This window comes from Drosophila montana, unplaced genomic scaffold (genome assembly GCF_035044405.1).
Source record: "Drosophila montana isolate Dmon_TW-CO22-7 unplaced genomic scaffold, ASM3504440v1 contig_1880_1, whole genome shotgun sequence".
Lineage (NCBI taxonomy): Eukaryota > Metazoa > Arthropoda > Insecta > Diptera > Drosophilidae > Drosophila > Drosophila montana.
This window is the reverse complement of record NW_026996799.1, coordinates 1-18676: the sequence shown is the minus strand read 5'-3', so window position 1 is coordinate 18676 and position 18676 is coordinate 1. Positions and strand designations below refer to the sequence as shown.

The 18676-nt window shown below is 41.7% G+C and overlaps 1 protein-coding gene across 1 annotated transcript; it reads left to right on the top strand.

Annotated features, from left to right (window-relative positions):
- Positions 1-13915: 13915 nt before the first annotated feature.
- Positions 13916-14795, top strand: LOC135441240 (uncharacterized; the record flags this gene model as incomplete). Its single annotated transcript, XM_064700769.1, is given in 1 exon segment — positions 13916-14795. A coding segment is annotated over 1 exon segment (869 nt), but the record flags the coding sequence as incomplete, so codon positions are not given.
- Between the last annotated feature and the right edge of the window lie 3881 nt (positions 14796-18676).

The following is an 18676-nucleotide window of genomic DNA, read 5'->3' as shown; positions in this document are numbered from 1 at the left end:
CTCGAGCTTTATTTGGTGTATATAAGAATATGAGGGTTCAGGGTATCGCCTAGTCGGGAACTCCCGACTAGAACCTCTTACTTGTTTATTTTTTAAAAGTTCAGCGAGGCAATTTAATATGTTTATGGTACTGTGTACGTGGTCTTTAGCGTCACTTTTTCACCCCTCTAGAATCTAAGCACAGAAGCATCTCCGACCCTATAAAGTATATATATTCTTGATCAGCATCAATAGCCGAGTCGATCTAGCCATATCCGTCTGTCTGCCTGTCCGTCCGTCTGTCCGTATGTATGAACGTATGTATAGTCTATAAAAATCGATATCGAAATCCTGTTTTTTGAGCAATTTTGGTAAATAATAAGAGCTAGAGTCACCAAACTTTATAGCTATCGCCACCTCCCCGCTGCCACCTCAAAACAATAAATCATGTTAGTAAGCCAACTTGTTTTGACTATCTAATTAAGCCACAATTTAAATGCAATTGTAATTTTGAGAATACACGAAAATTTTATAGTACAATTAGATATACTACTGAAAATTTCATCAAGATTGGTTAAGAAACACGAAAGAAAATGTGTTTTGCTGCACGTTTTTCACCCCTCTAGAATCTAAGCACAGAAAGTAAATATATATTCTTGATCAGCGTCAATAGCCGAGTCGATCGAGCCATGTGCAGCTGTCTGTCCGTCCATGCGTCCGTGTATATGAAGGCAAGGATCTCAGAACCTATTAGAGCTAGAGATTTGAAATTTTGAACGTAGGTTTTCTTAGTGTTCGCGCAGTACGAGAATGTTTCCGATAGTCGATAACTTACCCGTTATCAAGCAATCGATAAGAATCGATATCGAAATCTTTCTTTTTAACAAATCGCTTAGGTTTTAAAAGCTAGAGTCATAAATTTAAACATGTAGCTTCCAGAATAGTATATATTTATATCGAGTATCTTATATTTTATAGCTAACGCCAACCCCTGCCACCACAGCTTAGCTATAAATCACATAAGTAAACCAATTGGAAGTACCCAAAAATTTAATTTTAAATCTTAATGCAATTGGCTTTTTGAGAAGATACGAATATTCTATACCATAATAAGATCTAATGTTGAAAATGTTATCAAGATCGGTTAAGAAACTCAAAAGTTATTTAATAAACCTATGCTTCACACGTGTTGGCGTCATCTAGCGCAAATTGCAAGAATTTCTGTATACTTTTACAAATATACACTCATATGCGTCTTTATTTTTTTTGTTTAATTTTATACCCTGATCCAATTAAAAATGGGTAAAAAGGGTATAATGTATTTGTGCAAATGTAGGTAACAGGCAGAAGGACGCATCTTCGACCCCATAAAGTATGTATATTCTTCCGTCTGTTCGTCCGTCTGTTTGTCCGTCCGTCTGTTTGTCCGTCCGTATGTATGAACGCAAGGATTTCGGAACCTATAGGAGCTAGAGAATTTAAAGAAATTTAGCTGTAGGACCTCCTTGTTCCCGCACAGATCGAGTTTGTTTCCGATATTCGAAAACTTGCCCCGTTTCCAAGTAATCGATAAAAATATATATATATATATATCGAAATCCTGTTTTTTGAGCCATTTTGGTAAGTAATAAGAGCTAGAGTCACCAAATATGACATGTAGCTTTTAGAATAGTATATATATATCAAATATCATTCATTTTATAGCTATCACCACCTTCCCGCTACTACCTTATAGCTATAAATCAAGTAAATAAACCAATTTATGCTGCCCATAAATATATGCCTCAATTGAAATGCAATTATCATTTCAAGATAACACGAATATTTTATGGTACAATAAGATAAATCGTTCTCCACTTGAAGCGAACAGACGAGTTTTTTTTTGTGCTCTCCGTTTTGTTTTTGATTTAATAAAACACCGGCGTTTTAATTATTTATATTTTATATATTTCTACTATTCTGTTCGCCTTCTTGGTTTATTTTTTATTTATCGCGAGGGCATTCTTGTGGCCTGTGCATTTTTGTTATTTAAATATTATTTCTTTTAAACTTGTGTTCTTGTGCGTTTTTGTTTGTGCGCTGGCGCTATTAGCTTTGTGGGTAAGCTTCTTGTTGTTGTTTGTTGTTTATGTTTAACTGCACATCGCCTTTCAGGTGTGCAAGATTTCGTGGGCAAGCAAGCAATCTATAAATAGACTACTCTCGCACTCTCGCGCTCTCTCACCTTTTTTTTCGACTTGCGCTTTGATCTTTTTCTACTTTCTGCCGCTTGTTGGTGCTCCATACGCTACTAATCTAATCTAAATAACTCTCTTTTTACATTTGGCTGCGTTATTACAGTAGAGACCCATAATAATGAACCATAAAATTGTCTGCTTTAAAAAAACTTTCCAAATGCCAATTACGGCAAGTCAATCCAGCATACCTTGCTGGCTGTGTGATAATGTCGTGCATTCTAAATGTGCGGGTTACACTGGTCTTGTGGGGGATGCTGTTGCCAAACGAAATGGTTTGCACTATAGTTGCGACTCGTGTAGGGAAATTGATGGTGAAATGCGGGCTTTTATGCGTCAGACCAGGAGTGGCTTTAGGGGTCTGATTGTTGGTTTTCGTAAACTAAACGATCAGCTCACAGCCCTGGATACCCAGTTTAATAGCCTAAAAGTGTTGGATGAGTCTCCAGTTTTAAAAGCTTAAAAAGCCCACTCCTTGTGATTTGCCGTTGCCTATTACCCTTCAGCCTCCGACTGCAATTCAGCAGCCTACTACGTCGATTACACAGTAGGTCATCTCGTTTGTTACCCCGGTAGCAGCGAGATCTGCTGTGGACACTGGTTCTGTCCCGAAATTTGTGACATCGGCACGAGAAAAATCAGTCGAATTTTCCGTGTCGTCCGCTGTCGTAGAAGTTCCGAAAGGGCGACAGCAACAATTAAATTTACAGCTGCCACTAGAAGGCTCGTCGTCCGGACCACCGGCTGTTCTAGGTTCCACAGCTAACTTATTTTTGTTTCTAGGCTTGCCCCTCAATTCTAATCAGATGATGTAAAAGCCTTTATACAGGCAAAAATTCAAGCCCCAGGTATAGTGGTGGAGATATTTAAGTTCGCTTATGAAAGGGATATTGCGTCCTTTAAAATAAGTGTTCCGCCAGAAATATTAATTAACATTTGTTGTAAAGAGTTTTAGCCGGAGCACTTAATAGTAAAAGAATATAAGGCCAAAAAGAAAAATCGGACTCCGATTTTATTACCACCTATTTCTAATGGCGCATCAACTTTAGTTGTTGCGTCCAAAAACTAATTTCATCTTTCGAGCTTGCCTACCAGAATGTTAGAGGTCTTAAGTCTAAACTCGCTAAACTGTATTTAGACCCTCTTGCTTTTATTTTCATATTATCGCTTTCACTGAGATCTGGCTGAAGCCGGACATCTCAGACTCTTCAATTTTTACCTTCAAATACACCACTTACAGATGTGATCGAGCTTCCCGTATCGGAGGAGGAGTACTTATAGCTGTCGAGTCTGCTCTTTCGTCGGAACGCATTGATCTTCCCATCTCAGAGATTGAGTTGGTGGCTGTAAGAGTTGTATTTTGTACTTTTTCTATCTTTATTTCATGTTCATATTTACCTCCTCTATCTAGCTTGTCTACCTATCAAACCCATCTTAATGCTATTTAATCTATCTCCTCCCTACTTTCTGATAGAGACCTTTTAGTAGTTCTTGGGGACTTTAATCTTCCAGTTGTCGAGTGGTCATCGCCATCAGACTCAAACTTTCTGTTGCCGTCATCGTCAAACGAATTTATTGATGGTCTACATGATATGTCCTTACGGCAGGTTAATCGTGTGCGCAATTCAAGAAACAGATCTCTTGATCTAATTTTCGTGTTGGATTCGTTCAACAGTGTTGTGCACAGGATCAATCCGCTTACACTTCCTGAAGACCCTTTTCATCCAACTCTGGAAATGGTCATTGATTTACCAGCCCGAGTCCCTATCAAGGAATCGGAATTAGCTGAACGTATGCGTTGTGTCCGAAAGGCTGTTTTCATAAGCTAATGATCTTATTCTGCAAGTCGACTGGTCCCAACTGTACAATTGTGCAGACATTGATGTTGCCTTGAAACTTTTTTATGACAACTTGTACTCGATTTTTGATGTCTGCGTTCCTCTTGAACACCCAGCGAAGCCTGAAAGGCCTCCCTGGTTGTCAAGTGAACTTATGAGTTTAAAAAATGTGAAGTCGAGGTGTTATAAAAAGTTTAAGAAATCGGGAAATCACTCTGATTTCTCCCGCTATGCAGTTGCCCGATCAAACTTTTCTACTCAAAATTTCATCTGCTATAGGGATTACCTTCGGCGTTGTCGCCTGCAATTTTTTAACTTTGTCAATTCCAAACGAAAGACATCTACTTTGCCCTTTTCGGTTAAGTTTGCAGATGAAAGCGCGAACACTGATCCAGGCATAGCCGATCTGTTCGCAAACTTTTTTCAAACTACCTACTCCTTCTCTAGGTATAATAAAAATCAGCCTTATCCTTATCAGTTACAGAGGTCAAACTGCATCTTTAATCCCATTATTACCGAAAGTTCGCTTCTTAGCGACCTTAACACTATCAAGCCGGTTTACTCACCGGGCCCTGATGGTGTTCCTGCTTGCGTGCTTAGATACTGCGCTGCAGCATTATGTAAACCTGTTTAAAAACTTTTTGAATTGTCCGTAAACACTTCATCTTCCGACCATTTGGAAGGAATCATACATTATCCCTCTCCATAAATAAGGGAGTAAGTCCGATGTCGAAAACTATAGAGGTATTTCCAAATTATCCGCTATACCCAAAGCTTTTAAGAGAATAATAACATCTTAACTGCAGCATTTATGTAGTTCTATTATTTCACCTTCCCAGCATGGGTTCGTGAAGCGCAGATCTACAACCACTAACCTTCTTGAGTTTACTTCGTTTGTAATTGATGGGTTTAAGAAAAGAAAGCAGACTGACGTCATCTATACTGATTTCAGTAAGGCTTTCGACTCTGTCAACCATTCCTTGCAGCTTCATAAATTAAGCCTTCTCGGCTTCCCAGTCAATCTTTTGAACTGGATTTCAGAGTATTTGCGTGACAGAACCCAAAAGGTTCTTTTCAGAAATTCGTTTTCTAAACGTATTCTGGTGACTTCCGGTGTTCCTCAAGGTAGTCATCTTGGCCCGCTACTCTTTACTCTTTTCATCAATGACCTTCCCTCGATACTGTCTCGCTCTCGAGTATTAATGTATGCTGATGATGTAAAATTATGCCTTGCATATAAGGATATGGCATCATGTTATCTCTTACAAGCGGACATTGATGCGTTTCAGGCTTGGTGCCTAGCCAAACTTCTAAACTTAAACTGCTCTAAATGTAAGGTAATGACCTTCTATAGAAGCCCTCCTCAATTGGTTTCTTACATCCTTAATAGCATACCGCTCGAGCGTGTTAATAGTACTTCTAATGAAGTTAATGATCTAGGTGTCATCCTTGATCATAAACTTAAATTCGACTCTCATGTTAATACCGTGTTCAATAAGGCCAGAATAGTTATGGGTTTCATCAAGCGATGGTCGAAGGAGTTTGACGATCCGTACACGACAAAAACACTTTATATATTTTTGGTACGAACTATTCTTGAGTATGCCTCATGTATCTGGTCACCACAATATGCTACACATCAGGACAGAATTGAATCCGTTCAGAAACAATTCTTGTTGTTTGCCCTTAGTGGTTTAAATTGGGATCCTCGTGTGCGGTTACCGTCATACTCCAGTAGACTTCTGATGATTAACCTTCCTTCTTTGATTAATCGTAGAACCATGCTGGGGTGTAATATTTATTCATAAATTAATTACTGGTGAAATCGACTCTTCTGTGTTGACTAGCCAATTAAATTTCTCTATCCCTACTAGACTAACACGTAAATTATCGATTCAATTTTGCTCAACTAATTATGCCTTGCATGAACCGTTCAGGGTTCTCTGTGATGACTCTAACAAGCATTACAGAGTATTCTGCTCGGAAGCTTCTCTTCCTCGTATAAAGTATTCTACTCTAAACTATTTAGCAATTAGATAGTCCTATTTTTATTTGTAATTGTATTTGTACACATACTCGTAGTTTGTATCGTTTTTTTTTTTATTATTATTTTTTTTTATATTTACTTTGCATTTCGTGTCGTACGTTACACGACTGCGCCCCTCGGTCGGTTGGGCGGAAGGTAAGATGCAGTACGTTGCATCGGGATTCGCGTTAAATAAAAAGAAAAAAAAAAGATGTAGAAAATTTTATGAAGATCGGTTAAGAAATACAGAAATGATTAAAGAAAACGTGTTTTCACTTTTCTCCTATTAGCGACAGCAAGCGGAAATTCCCAGAATTTCTGTATACATGTACACACACACACATTCATGCGCGTCTTTATTGAATTCTTTCAACAGCATTGCAATTGCGATTTTATTGTTTTCTGTGCCTCTTTTAATTCGTTTTTTTCTTATTTGGTTTCAATAATTGGTGCGGCTGTTGGGTAGAAACGGCGGCAGGTAGTGCGGTCTGTTGCGGGCTCGAGACCTACCGAGAAAACTTTTTTCTTTTTTTTTGGTTTGTGTGGCGGTTGAGTAGGGGTTGTGGCAAGAAGTGTGGTCCGTTGCGTGTTCGAGTCCTATTGAGGGATCAATTTTTTGCATACCTTAAACCCATAAAAAATGGTTAAAGCCATTTTTAAGAATATACGAATATTCTATAGCACAATAAGCTCTACTGAAAATTTCATCAAGATCGGTTAAAAAACACAAAAGAAAATGTGTTTTGGATGCCCACGTGTTTGCGGCTGCAAGCGCAAATTCCAAGAATTTCTGTATACATGTACACACACACATTCATTCGTCTGCATTGAATTCTTTCAACAGCATTGCAATTGAGATTGTATTGTTTTTTTTGCTGCTTTGAACTCGTTTTTTTCTCATTAAGACTTAATTGTTGGTGTGGCTGTTGAGTGGAGGCGGCGGAAAGCAGCGAGATCAGTTACGAGTTCGAACCCTGCCGAGGGGACTATTTTTTTTTGTGGCTGTTGCGTAGTAATGTAATGCGGTCAGTTGCCAGTTCGAACCCTGCAGTGGCGTGTTAAAGCTCGTTGCACTGTCGAGCTGTGAGGCCAGTTTTATTTGTTAAATTTATTTGAGTGGGCCTTCTGATTGTGAGGCCAGACTTGTCGCGCTTTACAACAGTATGGCGAGTTCTTCCAGTGACAATCTGTAACGGGCTTAGAAAGAAGTTGTTGTATGGGCTTTTAAGTCATATGGCATGCACCCTGATCACGCAGTGGCGTGTTAAAGCTCGTTGCACTGTCGAGGTGTCAGGCCAGTTTTATTTGTTAAATTTATTTGAGTGGGCCTTCTGATTGTGAGGCCAGGCTTGTCGCGCTTTACAACAGTATGGCGAGTTCTTCCGACATTGTTGTTGTCATTCCTTTTATTTTTTCAATAATAGTGCCTCGTGAAGGTAAGACATCAAACTAGGATCCTATATAGCGGGACTTGTATTACTATGTATAGCCAATGGACCATATTCGAAGACTTACCCCATTTACGCTCTATATCTTACCATAATGTGTAGAGAATAATCGGTGAATTTTTACCTCCTTCTTGAGAGTTTGGAATCCAGTTTAGTGTCCCGTCTAATTCCAGTCCAAAGTTTTCGCCGTTAATTTTAAAGGAGAGGAAGAATCTTTTGGCTCTAGGGGAATTAAAAATGAGATTGGCAACTTCTAGAAAGCAGTACATTTTTGAGAAGCTGGTTCACAAATCAAAAGTTTTCCAAACCTACCCCTACAAAACTATAACTATATGTATTTAGAAATTAATGTCCAAAGTGAATATTAACAAATTGTTTTTGAATAACTTAAAGTCCCTATGTCGAAAAAATAATTTAAAAACAAGCGGCACGAAAAACATCCTAACAAAAAAACAACATTTGTAGAAGTAACCTTAACAAAAGATTAGTAATAACAGGAAGTAGATCGGCTAGAATAAAGTGATTCTATAAGTCAGGATGGCCGAGCTGTAGTAATACAAAGGGCTATAGTATTAAGCATGTGCAATGGTAGTAATTAAGATTAGCATAATAATAGTATTTGACATATGATATACTTTACATTAATGTTGAGTAACACTGATACCGATGACATATCGATAGAGAGCTGTTAACAGAGAAGAGGACTGAATAAATTCAATTGTAGATGCGTCAAGAAAGCTGGCTCGCAGCAAATAAAGTTCTTCGTTGAAAGTTCTTTGAGTTAGGAATGTTTTGCCAGACCATGTTAGATACAAAGAATTTAGGCATAAGCAAATCATAGAAAAAACACTAGATTCAAAAAGTCAGACTTTATATTACACATTTTATATCTTTCAATATAAGTCTATTGTTAAAAGATATACAATTTTAAGTATAAAGGCTGGCTTGTTGAAGCTAGTTTTTTTCTATGATATGATTACGCATAATTTCTTTATATCTGTGTAAGTAATATCAACATAGTTTTTATAATTAGTTTATTGTAAATGACTTTTCCAAGTCATAGTTCCCAAGCACTCATATGGTAGCTGGATTTGAACGTGTGGAAGAAAAAATATAATAATCGAGTGCATGCATACTAAATAAACGAGAATTCAAGTCTCATGCCTGTTGTGGAAAAATATAACATTAAAGAAGTTTGTAATTGTTTGATTTATAATTTTACTTGTACTTATAAGGCAGTAACGTACATTAGAGTGGCATAGAATTTTTAAATTAGTCGCATTGTGATGTTTAACCCACTACATTACCAAGATCCGAGCTTTCGCATGCCCTTGCAGTGCATTTGGTTAAAATTAAATGGTTCTTGGCCGTTGAAAACAAATTTGAAAAAACTGAAGCCGGGTACGAGAAATTATCTGTTTGGAGTGGCCTACACTTTGTGGGCGTGGTATGTTTTTGTATTAGTGCGCATTAATTTGCTTTCCAACGGCATTTTTGGTTAAAATCTTCGGAGATATGGTAATGATAACGGAAAACTGCTGCACAACTTTTATGGGTGCCAGCGAAAATTTCGTGAACTAATTAAACAATTTGTCATCGATATTTGGATAACAGAGTAAATATATTAAACATTAAGTATAAATATTTAAATGGACTTCAACTTGTTCCCTTTTTAAGACAACAAGTGTTTAACCAGTACTTAACTCCTACCAAAATATATGTGGATTGTTGTAAATTGTATTCGTCCACCAATGCGGACATATAAGTAATGGGAAAGCTGAACCTGTTTTGCAACAGCTGTGCTGTTTCTTTTATCAGTCCCACACCGTGGAGGATTCATTCTTGAATATATTTTGCTTATTGTCCGATCTTTGTAAAATTATCAGACTTTTATAATTGTTGAAATACTTTTCCTTGCATCAAAGAATGCTCTAGTTGGAAGAATCCAACAGGAATCTATACTGAATTGACTTAACTATCCGTCGATGGAAGTTTTTTTTTTTTTTTTATTTGTTTGTTTATTGTATTGAATCAAAAATAGCATACATTTTTATTACAACAAAGTTGGCTTAGGTGATATTACGCCAAGCCTGGTTGAGTCGTCAGGCTTTATCGTGGATAAACGTCAAAGGCGGCTTTTTTGAGTAAGGCTGCATCGTCACGTAGGTAGCCGGGGGATTCTGGGGCGTCTCCTATGTCGTGGTTGGATGAGGTCCTTGAACGATCTTCTCTTAAGCCTCCTGACTGCACACCTCCAAGCGAGGTCTCTTGCTACCCGGCTGCAGTGTCGCTGCAAGCGTTCGTTGTACCGGTTGGCGAATGCTCCAACTTGGCTGTCTATGGTCTCCATTTTGAGGTCTCTGTGCAAGGTAGAATTCCTGACGTACCAGTCAGCACCCGTAATTCGGCGCAAGGCCAAGTTTTGGAGTGTCTGAATCCGTCTTCGATTTGTCCGAGAAGCATTGAGCTTGATGTTCCATCTGCGTGTCCAGCTCTCAAGCAAGTGGATGTATTCCTGGGCACCGTCAGTGCCTTCATACTCGCAGTGGGCGGAGTAAAATATTTCCACGTCATCGGCAAATGTGGCCATCAAGTATTTGCCTGGGGTGGCAAACTCGTGTAGTTCATCCGGAGTGGGGATGTCTGCCGTGGACAAGTTGTAGAGAAAGGGGCCCAGTATGCTGCCTTGGGGGACACCCGCCTTCATTTTGCGGGCAGGAGAGATTGCTGCTCTAACTTTGACTTCGAACTTTCGCTCCATTAAATAAGAGTGCAGAAGTAGAAAGAAGGGGGCGGGAAGACCCATCTTGATTTTCTAGAGCAATCCGTCAATCCAGACTCGGTCGAAGGCTTGCTTAACATCTACAAAGACTCCATAGCAGTAGTCTTTGTCGTCGTAAGCCTTAAGAATATGGTTAATTACTCTGTGAACCTGTTCAACAGCGCCATGCCCTCCCCTGAACCCAAATTGGTGATCAGGAAGGATGGCCATGTGCACTGTCGAGCGGTGAGGCCAGTTTTATTTGTTAAATTTATTTGAGTGGGCCTTCTGATTGTGAGGCCAGGCTTGTCGCGCTTTACAACAGTATGGCGAGTTCTTCCAGTGACAATCTGTAACGGGCTTAGAAAGAAGTTGTTGTATGGGCTTTTAACTCACATGGCATGCACCCTGATCACGCAGTGGCGTGTTAAAGCTCGTTGCACTGTCGAGGTGTCAGGCCAGTTTTATTTGTTAAATTTATTTGAGTGGGCCTTCTGATTGTAAGGCCAGGCTTGTCGCGCTTTACAACAGTATGGCGAGTTCTTCCGACATTGTTGTTGTCATTCCTTTTATTTTTTCAATAAGAGTGCCTCGTGAAGGTAAGACATCAAACTAGGATCCTATATAGCGGGACTTGTATTACTATGTATAGCCAATGGACCATATTCGAAGACTTACCCCATTTACGCTCTATATCTTACCATAATGTGTAGAGAATAATCGGTGAATTTTTACCTCCTTCTTGAGAGTTTGGAATCCAGTTTAGTGTCCCGTCTAATTCCAGTCCAAAGTTTTCGCCGTTATTTTTAAAGGAGAGGAAGAATCTTTTGGCTCTAGGGGAATTAAAAATGAGATTGGCAACTTCTAGAAAGCAGTACATTTTTGAAAAGCTGGTTCACAAATCAAAAGTTTTCCAAACCTACCCCTACAAAACTATAACTATATGTATTTAGAAATTAATGTCCAAAGTGAATATTAACAAATTGTTTTTGAATAACTTAAAGTCCCTATGTCGAAAAAATAATTTAAAAACAAGCGGCACGAAAAACATCCTAACAAAAAAACAACATTTGTAGAAGTAACCTTAACAAAAGATTAGTAATAACAGGAAGTAGATCGGCTAGAATAAGGTGATTCTATAAGTCAGGATGGCCGAGCTGTAGTAATACAAAGGGCTATAGTATTAAGCATGTGCAATGGTAGTAATTAAGATTAGCATAATAATAGTATTTGACATATGATATACTTTACATTAATGTTGAGTAACACTGATACCGATGACATATCGATAGAGAGCTGTTAACAGAGAAGAGGACTGAATAAATTCAATTGTAGATGCGTCAAGAAAGCTGGCTCGCAGCAAATAAAGTTCTTCGTTGAAAGTTCTTTGAGTTAGGAATGTTTTGCCAGACCATGTTAGATACAAAGAATTTAGGCATAAGCAAATCATAGAAAAAACACTAGATTCAAAAAGTCAGACTTTATATTACACATTTTATATCTTTCAATATAAGTCTATTGTTAAAAGATATACAATTTTAAGTATAAAGGCTGGCTTGTTGAAGCTAGTTTTTTTTCTATGATATGATTACGCATAATTTCTTTATATCTGTGTTAGTAATATCAACATAGTTTTTATAATTAGTTTATTGTAAATGACTTTTCCAAGTCATAGTTCCCAAGCACTCATATGGTAGCTGGATTTGAACGTGTGGAAGAAAAAATATAATAATCGAGTGCATGCATACTAAATAAACGAGAATTCAAGTCTCATGCCTGTTGTGGAAAAATATAACATTAAAGAAGTTTTTAATTGGCTGATTTATAATTTTACTTGTACTTATAAGGCAGTAACGTACATTAGAGTGGCATAGAATTTTTAAATTAGTCGCATTGTGATGTTTAACCCACTACATTACCAAGATCCGAGCTTTCGCATGCCCTTGCAGTGCATTTGGTTAAAATTAAATGGTTCTTGGCCGTTGAAGACGAGTTTGAAAAAACTGAAGCCGGGTACGAGAAATTATCTGTTTGGAGTGGCCTACACTTTGTGGGCGTGGTATATTTTTGTATAAGTGGGCATTAATTTGCTTTCCAACGGCATTTTTGGTTAAAATCTTCGGAGATATGGTAATGATAACGGAAAACTGCTGCACAACTTTTATGGGTGCCAGCGAAAATTTCGTGAACTAATTAAACAATTTGTCATCGATATTTGGATAACAGAGTAAATATATTAAACATTAAGTATAAATATTTAAATGGACTTCAACTTGTTCCCTTTTTAAGACAACAAGTGTTTAACCAGTACTTAACTCCTACCAAAATATATGTGGATTGTTGTAAATTGTATTCGTCCACCAATGCGGACATATAAGTAATGGGAAAGCTGAACCTGTTTTGCAACAGCTGTGCTGTTTCTTTTATCAGTCCCACACCGTGGAGGATTCATTCTTGAATATATTTTGCTTATTGTCCGATCTTTGTAAAATTATCAGACTTTTATAATTGTTGAAATACTTTTCCTTGCATCAAAGAATGCTCTAGTTGGAAGAATCCAACAGGAATCTATACTGAATTGACTTAACTATCCGTCGATGGAAGTTTTTTTTTTTTTTTTATTTGTTTGTTTATTGTATTGAATCAAAAATAGCATACATTTTTATTACAACAAAGTTGGCTTAGGTGATATTACGCCAAGCCTGGTTGAGTCGTCAGGCTTTATCGTGGATAAACGTCAAAGGCGGCTTTTTTGAGTAAGGCTGCATCGTCACGTAGGTAGCCGGGGGATTCTGGGGCGTCTCCTATGTCGTGGTTGGATGAGGTCCTTGAACGATCTTCTCTTAAGCCTCCTGACTGCACACCTCCAAGCGAGGTCTCTTGCTACCCGGCTGCAGTGTCGCTGCAAGCGTTCGTTGTACCGGTTGGCGAATGCTCCAACTTGGCTGTCTATGGTCTCCATTTTGAGGTCTCTGTGCAAGGTAGAATTCCTGACGTACCAGTCAGCACCCGTAATTCGGCGCAAGGCCAAGTTTTGGAGTGTCTGAATCCGTCTTCGATTTGTCCGAGAAGCATTGAGCTTGATGTTCCATCTGCGTGTCCAGCTCCTCTGGAGATCGGACGTGAAAATTGCAGTCTCGTGTGTGTGTGCGCGTTAGTGCACCGCTGGCAGCAGGCATAAACAAAGAAAGTGACAGTGACACTGTATAAAGCCCGCCCCAGGGCAATCCATACAAATCCCGCTTATAGTGGGTAAACTATACGCAACTGCTGCCTCTGGCAGCCGGAGTGTTATACAAATTAACAATATTTTAACAAAAAAATTACCGCGTGCAGTGCGTGAGAACAAGTTCTTGCAAAACTTAAGCTGCGCTCAGCTGATCGCAACTCAAGTGCGTGTGTGTGTGCGCGAGTGCAGCAAAGCTTTCGCGAGAGAGCTTTCAGCTTGCAGCTGCACTGATAGTGCTGGCAAAACAGTCACTGCAGTGACAGTGCTGACACTAAAGTCACAATTTGTGATCAATCACTTGTTACAAAAATACGGGTTATTTTTGTAATTAAGTGTAAAAAACTTGTTTTGTTTTTATTTTTTATTCTTTTTTCTCCCTGTGGGGAAAAAATTATAACAAAGTAAAGAACAATGGCTACAAACAACCGACCCCAAAATAACGAAGAAATTCATTCGCCAATCTACCCGCTGCCGAACAGCTCAATAATATCCCCTACAAATATAGCCGCTAATGTCGATCGCCTCGACGGAAGCAGGCCACTGGAAGATTTTTACCAATACTACAACAACATGCTCGCCAGTAGTGCAAACCGGAACGGCGCCTCCACCTCGCTGTCAGCCGGTACCCAGCAATGCTCGACTTGGCAACCGCAACAGCACGGCACTGTCAGCACAACGACAGCAACAACCACCACAACCACAGCGTCATCCAGCAGCGGCTGCAGGACATCTGCCTCAACAGGCACAAGCCGCGCCGCTTTAGAGCCCATCGGGACCCGCCCCAAAGCCGCCAATCCGACCTTGCAGTCCACCCCTTATGGCACCCAGGCAGCTGGTTCTTGTGTCACAAACCCCCCTCTGCCTCCCATAAAGAACGCAGGTGCTACGCCAGCCTTCGAAGAGCCACTGGTAGATTGGCAAACGGTTTCCGCAAAAAAACGGCGTGGGACTACATTATTATCCGAAGGCGTAAAAAAAGGGAAGCAACTAAATAACCGCAACACCAGCCGCGCTGGAGCTAAGCCCGCAACTCCCAGTACCGCTTCGGCAATTAGCAACAGATATGCCTCCCTTGAGCCTCAGGAAGACGCCTCTGTAATCGATGACGGCGAGATGGACACTGCCGACGAAGCGCCTCCAGTCACAGACCAACAACAATCAGCGAAAAAGATCTCCAAACCCAGGCCGATAACAGTCCCTGGAGTCAGCGATATTGTCGCAATGGAGCGAACCATAGATCAGGCAGTGGGCGCAGACGCCTATGAATTCAAGGTCTCTCCCTCTGGCTATCTAAGAATTTACGCCAAAGATGCCGACACCCACAGAGCAATTGTCCGCAAGCTCACTGAAGTGAGAGTGCAATTTACCCACTTCTGCCTAAAGGAAGACAGACCATACCGCGTTGTGGTTAAAAATCTGGCCGCTTCTACTCCCAGAAGCCAGATTGAAGCTGCCTTTACATCGCACGGCCATATTGTGACGAACCTTTACAACCCGGGCGCCAGACAGCCAACAAGTGATGCCAGTGCAGACTCCACCAACGACTTTCCAAGTCGCAACTTCTGGTTTGTCGATCTCAAGCAGTCTCTCAACAACAGGGAAGCGCTGCGGCTCAACAAGGTTGGCCGCCAACGGGTCACTATTGAGCTTCCGAGGAAGAACAATAGTATAAGGCAGTGTTTCCGCTGCTTCGAGTTCGACCACACCAAAAACTACTGTCTCAAACAGCCCAAGTGTGGTAGGTGCGGTCAGTCCCATTGGACAAACTCCGAGCAGTGCCAGGCCAAAACAGTGGCAGACCTGCGATGCTCCAACTGCGAGGGAAACCATGCTGCTTCCTATAAAGGATGCAAAAGCTATCAGGTGAGACTAAATGCCAGGCAGCCGGCCATCAATGTCTCCCCTCCTACACGATATAGCCATCCTCAAAATACACGAAGAACCACTCAGCAGTTCGTACCTTCCCGAATTGTGCAACAGGGCCTGTCGTATGCTGATGCGCTACGGCCAGGCCATCATGTACAAGTCCGCCAACCCCCAGCGCGCACTCTTCAGCCCACCGTCAATCCAATGCAGCTCCAACAACCACTGCAAGGACCTCAGGAGCAAGACGCTTCCCTTGGAGGCATCCTTCAAAACCTCCAGCAGTCCATTGCAGCACTGAATGCCGCAGTTGCAACCATTCTGGTTAGCATTAAAGAGCTAAAGGATGCGCAAGGTTCCCCGCAGCTTAGATTCCCAAAAAGCCGCAAATAATGGCTACCCAGTTACGTCTCGGATCGTGGAACGCTCGTGGCATCCTCCAAAATGCTAACGAGCTCAAGCTTTTTCTGAAAAAGCATGATGTAGACATCATGCTCATCTCAGAAACACATCTGCACACAAACTTGTACCTAACAATGGAGGGGTACGTCTGCTACCGTGCGGATCACCCTACAGGACGAGCCAGAGGTGGTGCTGTAGTGCTGGCAAAGCAGGATTTAGCACACTACCATCTACACACAGTGACCTCCAGCGACACACAGCTGGCTGCTATCATGGTGGAGACTCCCTTGGGCGAAATCCTCGTTGCGGCAGCATACCTACCACCAAACATCCCCTGGAACCGAGCGGAATTTGATTCTCTGTTTGGCCAGCTTGGCCCCAAATTCATCGTTGGAGGCGACTTCAACGCTAAGCACAGACTGTGGGGAAACTACAGAGCTGACAGCAGAGGCACTGCGCTCCATGAGGCGCTCACTCCCTGCTCAGCCCAGGTACTGGCCACCGGTAGACCTACCCACTTTCCGTACAACCGGCAAAGTACGCCTTCCTGTATCGACTTTTTTATATTCAAGGGCATCCCCAACAGCGTACTATCGGTTCGCGAAGAGTACGATCTATCTTCCGACCATCTGCCACTCCTCACAACGATCAACACGGCTGCACAAAGGATCCCAAAAAAGCGCAGGCTTGTCCTCCCTGGGTCGAACATCCAACGATTTAAGGCCGAACTAAATAGCTTGATCAACCTAAACACGCAGATTCTGTCAGTTGAGGACGTCGACGCTGCAGTACAAACCCTGTTGGACCAAGTACATGCCGCAGCCGCCAACGCTGCGCCCGCACATATCTACTCAGCCCCTACAAGCCAGCGGCCAAGGACGTTTTCCCCCATCTTGGAAGGTCTTCTCGCCCTAAAAAAGCGACTGAGGAGGGAGTATGTCCGTACCCAGGACCCCACGATTGACAGGATCTATCGTCGTATTGCTAACAGGGTCAGGAAGGAGCTGATTATCTCGAAAAGAAATGCCACAGACACCATGCTGGAGGAAGCAACGGCAGACGAGAGCTCCAAATTCGCGCTGTGGAAACTTACCAGTCGATACAAGCGGCAAGCTGCGCCAAAGTTCCCCGTTCGACTTCCCGATGACACCTGGGCCAGATCACCAATGGACAGAGCCGAAGCCTTCGCCTGCAACCTGGAGGAGCGCTTCAAGCCGTTTGAGACCGCATCGCATGGAAGGATACAGCGAGTCGCGCAAATCCTGGAGGCGCCACTCCAAATGTCACTCCCTGTATCGCCAATCACCTTCCAAGAAGTAGAGCAGGAGATGAAGAGATTAAAAAGCAGCAAAGCCCCTGGGGAAGATCGGTTGGACAACCAGACAATCAAGCTACTGCCATACAAGGCGGTGCTTTTTCTCGTCGCCATTTTTAATGCAGCTCTTCGGCTAGGTTACTTTCCAGTGGCTTGGAAGAAGGCACATATAATCATGTTGCACAAGAGCGGAAAGCCCCCTAATCAACTGGGATCCTATCGCCCCATCAGCCTCCTGCCTGCCTTTGGTAAGATTCTGGAAAGGTGCATCCTCAGAAGGGTCCTGGATACCCCGGAAATAAAACGCTTGATCCCGAAGTTCCAGTTTGGGTTTCGACTCAAACACGGTACCCCTGAGCAACTACATCGGGTCACAAATTATATTTTGGACGGCTTTCACAGGAAAGAGTATGTGGTGGCAGCATACCTCGACATCCAAGAAGCCTTCGACCGGGTGTGGCACGCAGGACTCCTCTCCAAGATAAAGGACAAATTAAATCCGCAGCTATTTAGCACCATTGCGAGCTTCCTAACTGAGAGAACCTTTCAAGTGGTGCAGGATGGAGTAGCCTCTCAAACCAAACGCATAAAAGCGGGCGTTCCACAAGGCAGCGTCTTGGGTCCCACGCTATATAGCCTGTTTACACATGACATGCCCACAGCAAATGCAAGCAGACGGAATGATCGGCAGGACCTTCTGGTGGCCACGTTTGCTGACGACACGGCAATCCTTGCAAAAAACAAATGTGTGTACGTGGCAACTGACCTCTTGCAGGAATACCTCAAGCGATTTGAAAACTGGGCTTGTAGATGGAACATCGCAGTGAACCCTGGAAAATGCGCCACGGTTACCCACACTCTACGCAAGGACTCATGCCCCGGACTTTTTCTTCATGGTGAGCTTCTAGAGCAATATCGTCAACACAAGTACCTAGGTGTCACTCTCGACAGACGACTTACATTTAGTAAGCACGTCTCTGCAGTAACGAGCAACATCAAATCTAAGATAAGGCGAATGAGCTGGCTCCTCAACTCCAAAAACAAACTCTCGCTCCGAAACAAGGTCCTAATCTACAAGGTAATCCTTGCCCCAGTGTGGCGTTACGGGCTTCAAGTTTACGGTATAGCTGCAAAAACACACCTGAACAAAATTCGCATCATTCAGGCCAAAACCCTGCGCAAAATAACTGGAGCCGAATGGTATATTCGCACACGCGACATCGCCAAGGACCTCAAGGTTCCAATGGTGGGCGACGTAGTCAACAGGCAAGCAGCGAGCTACTCAACAAAGCTCCACAACCATCCAAACATCCTGGCGAGGAGCCTGCTAAGGAGGCGAAGAAGAAGGCGACTGAAGAGGACCTACCCAACCGACCTAATCGATCGTTATATATAGGTGACAAGCTTCGTTAATTACATCAAAATATGTTTCTGTAATCTGTTAACCTAATTGTAAAACTAATTGTAAAACCACAATCATCGCTAAGCTAAGTAATTATGTCACTCTGATAAAAGTTGCTAACATAGAGTAACAGGATACCAGATTTCTTAATAAACAAAATATAATTAGTAAAAAAAAAA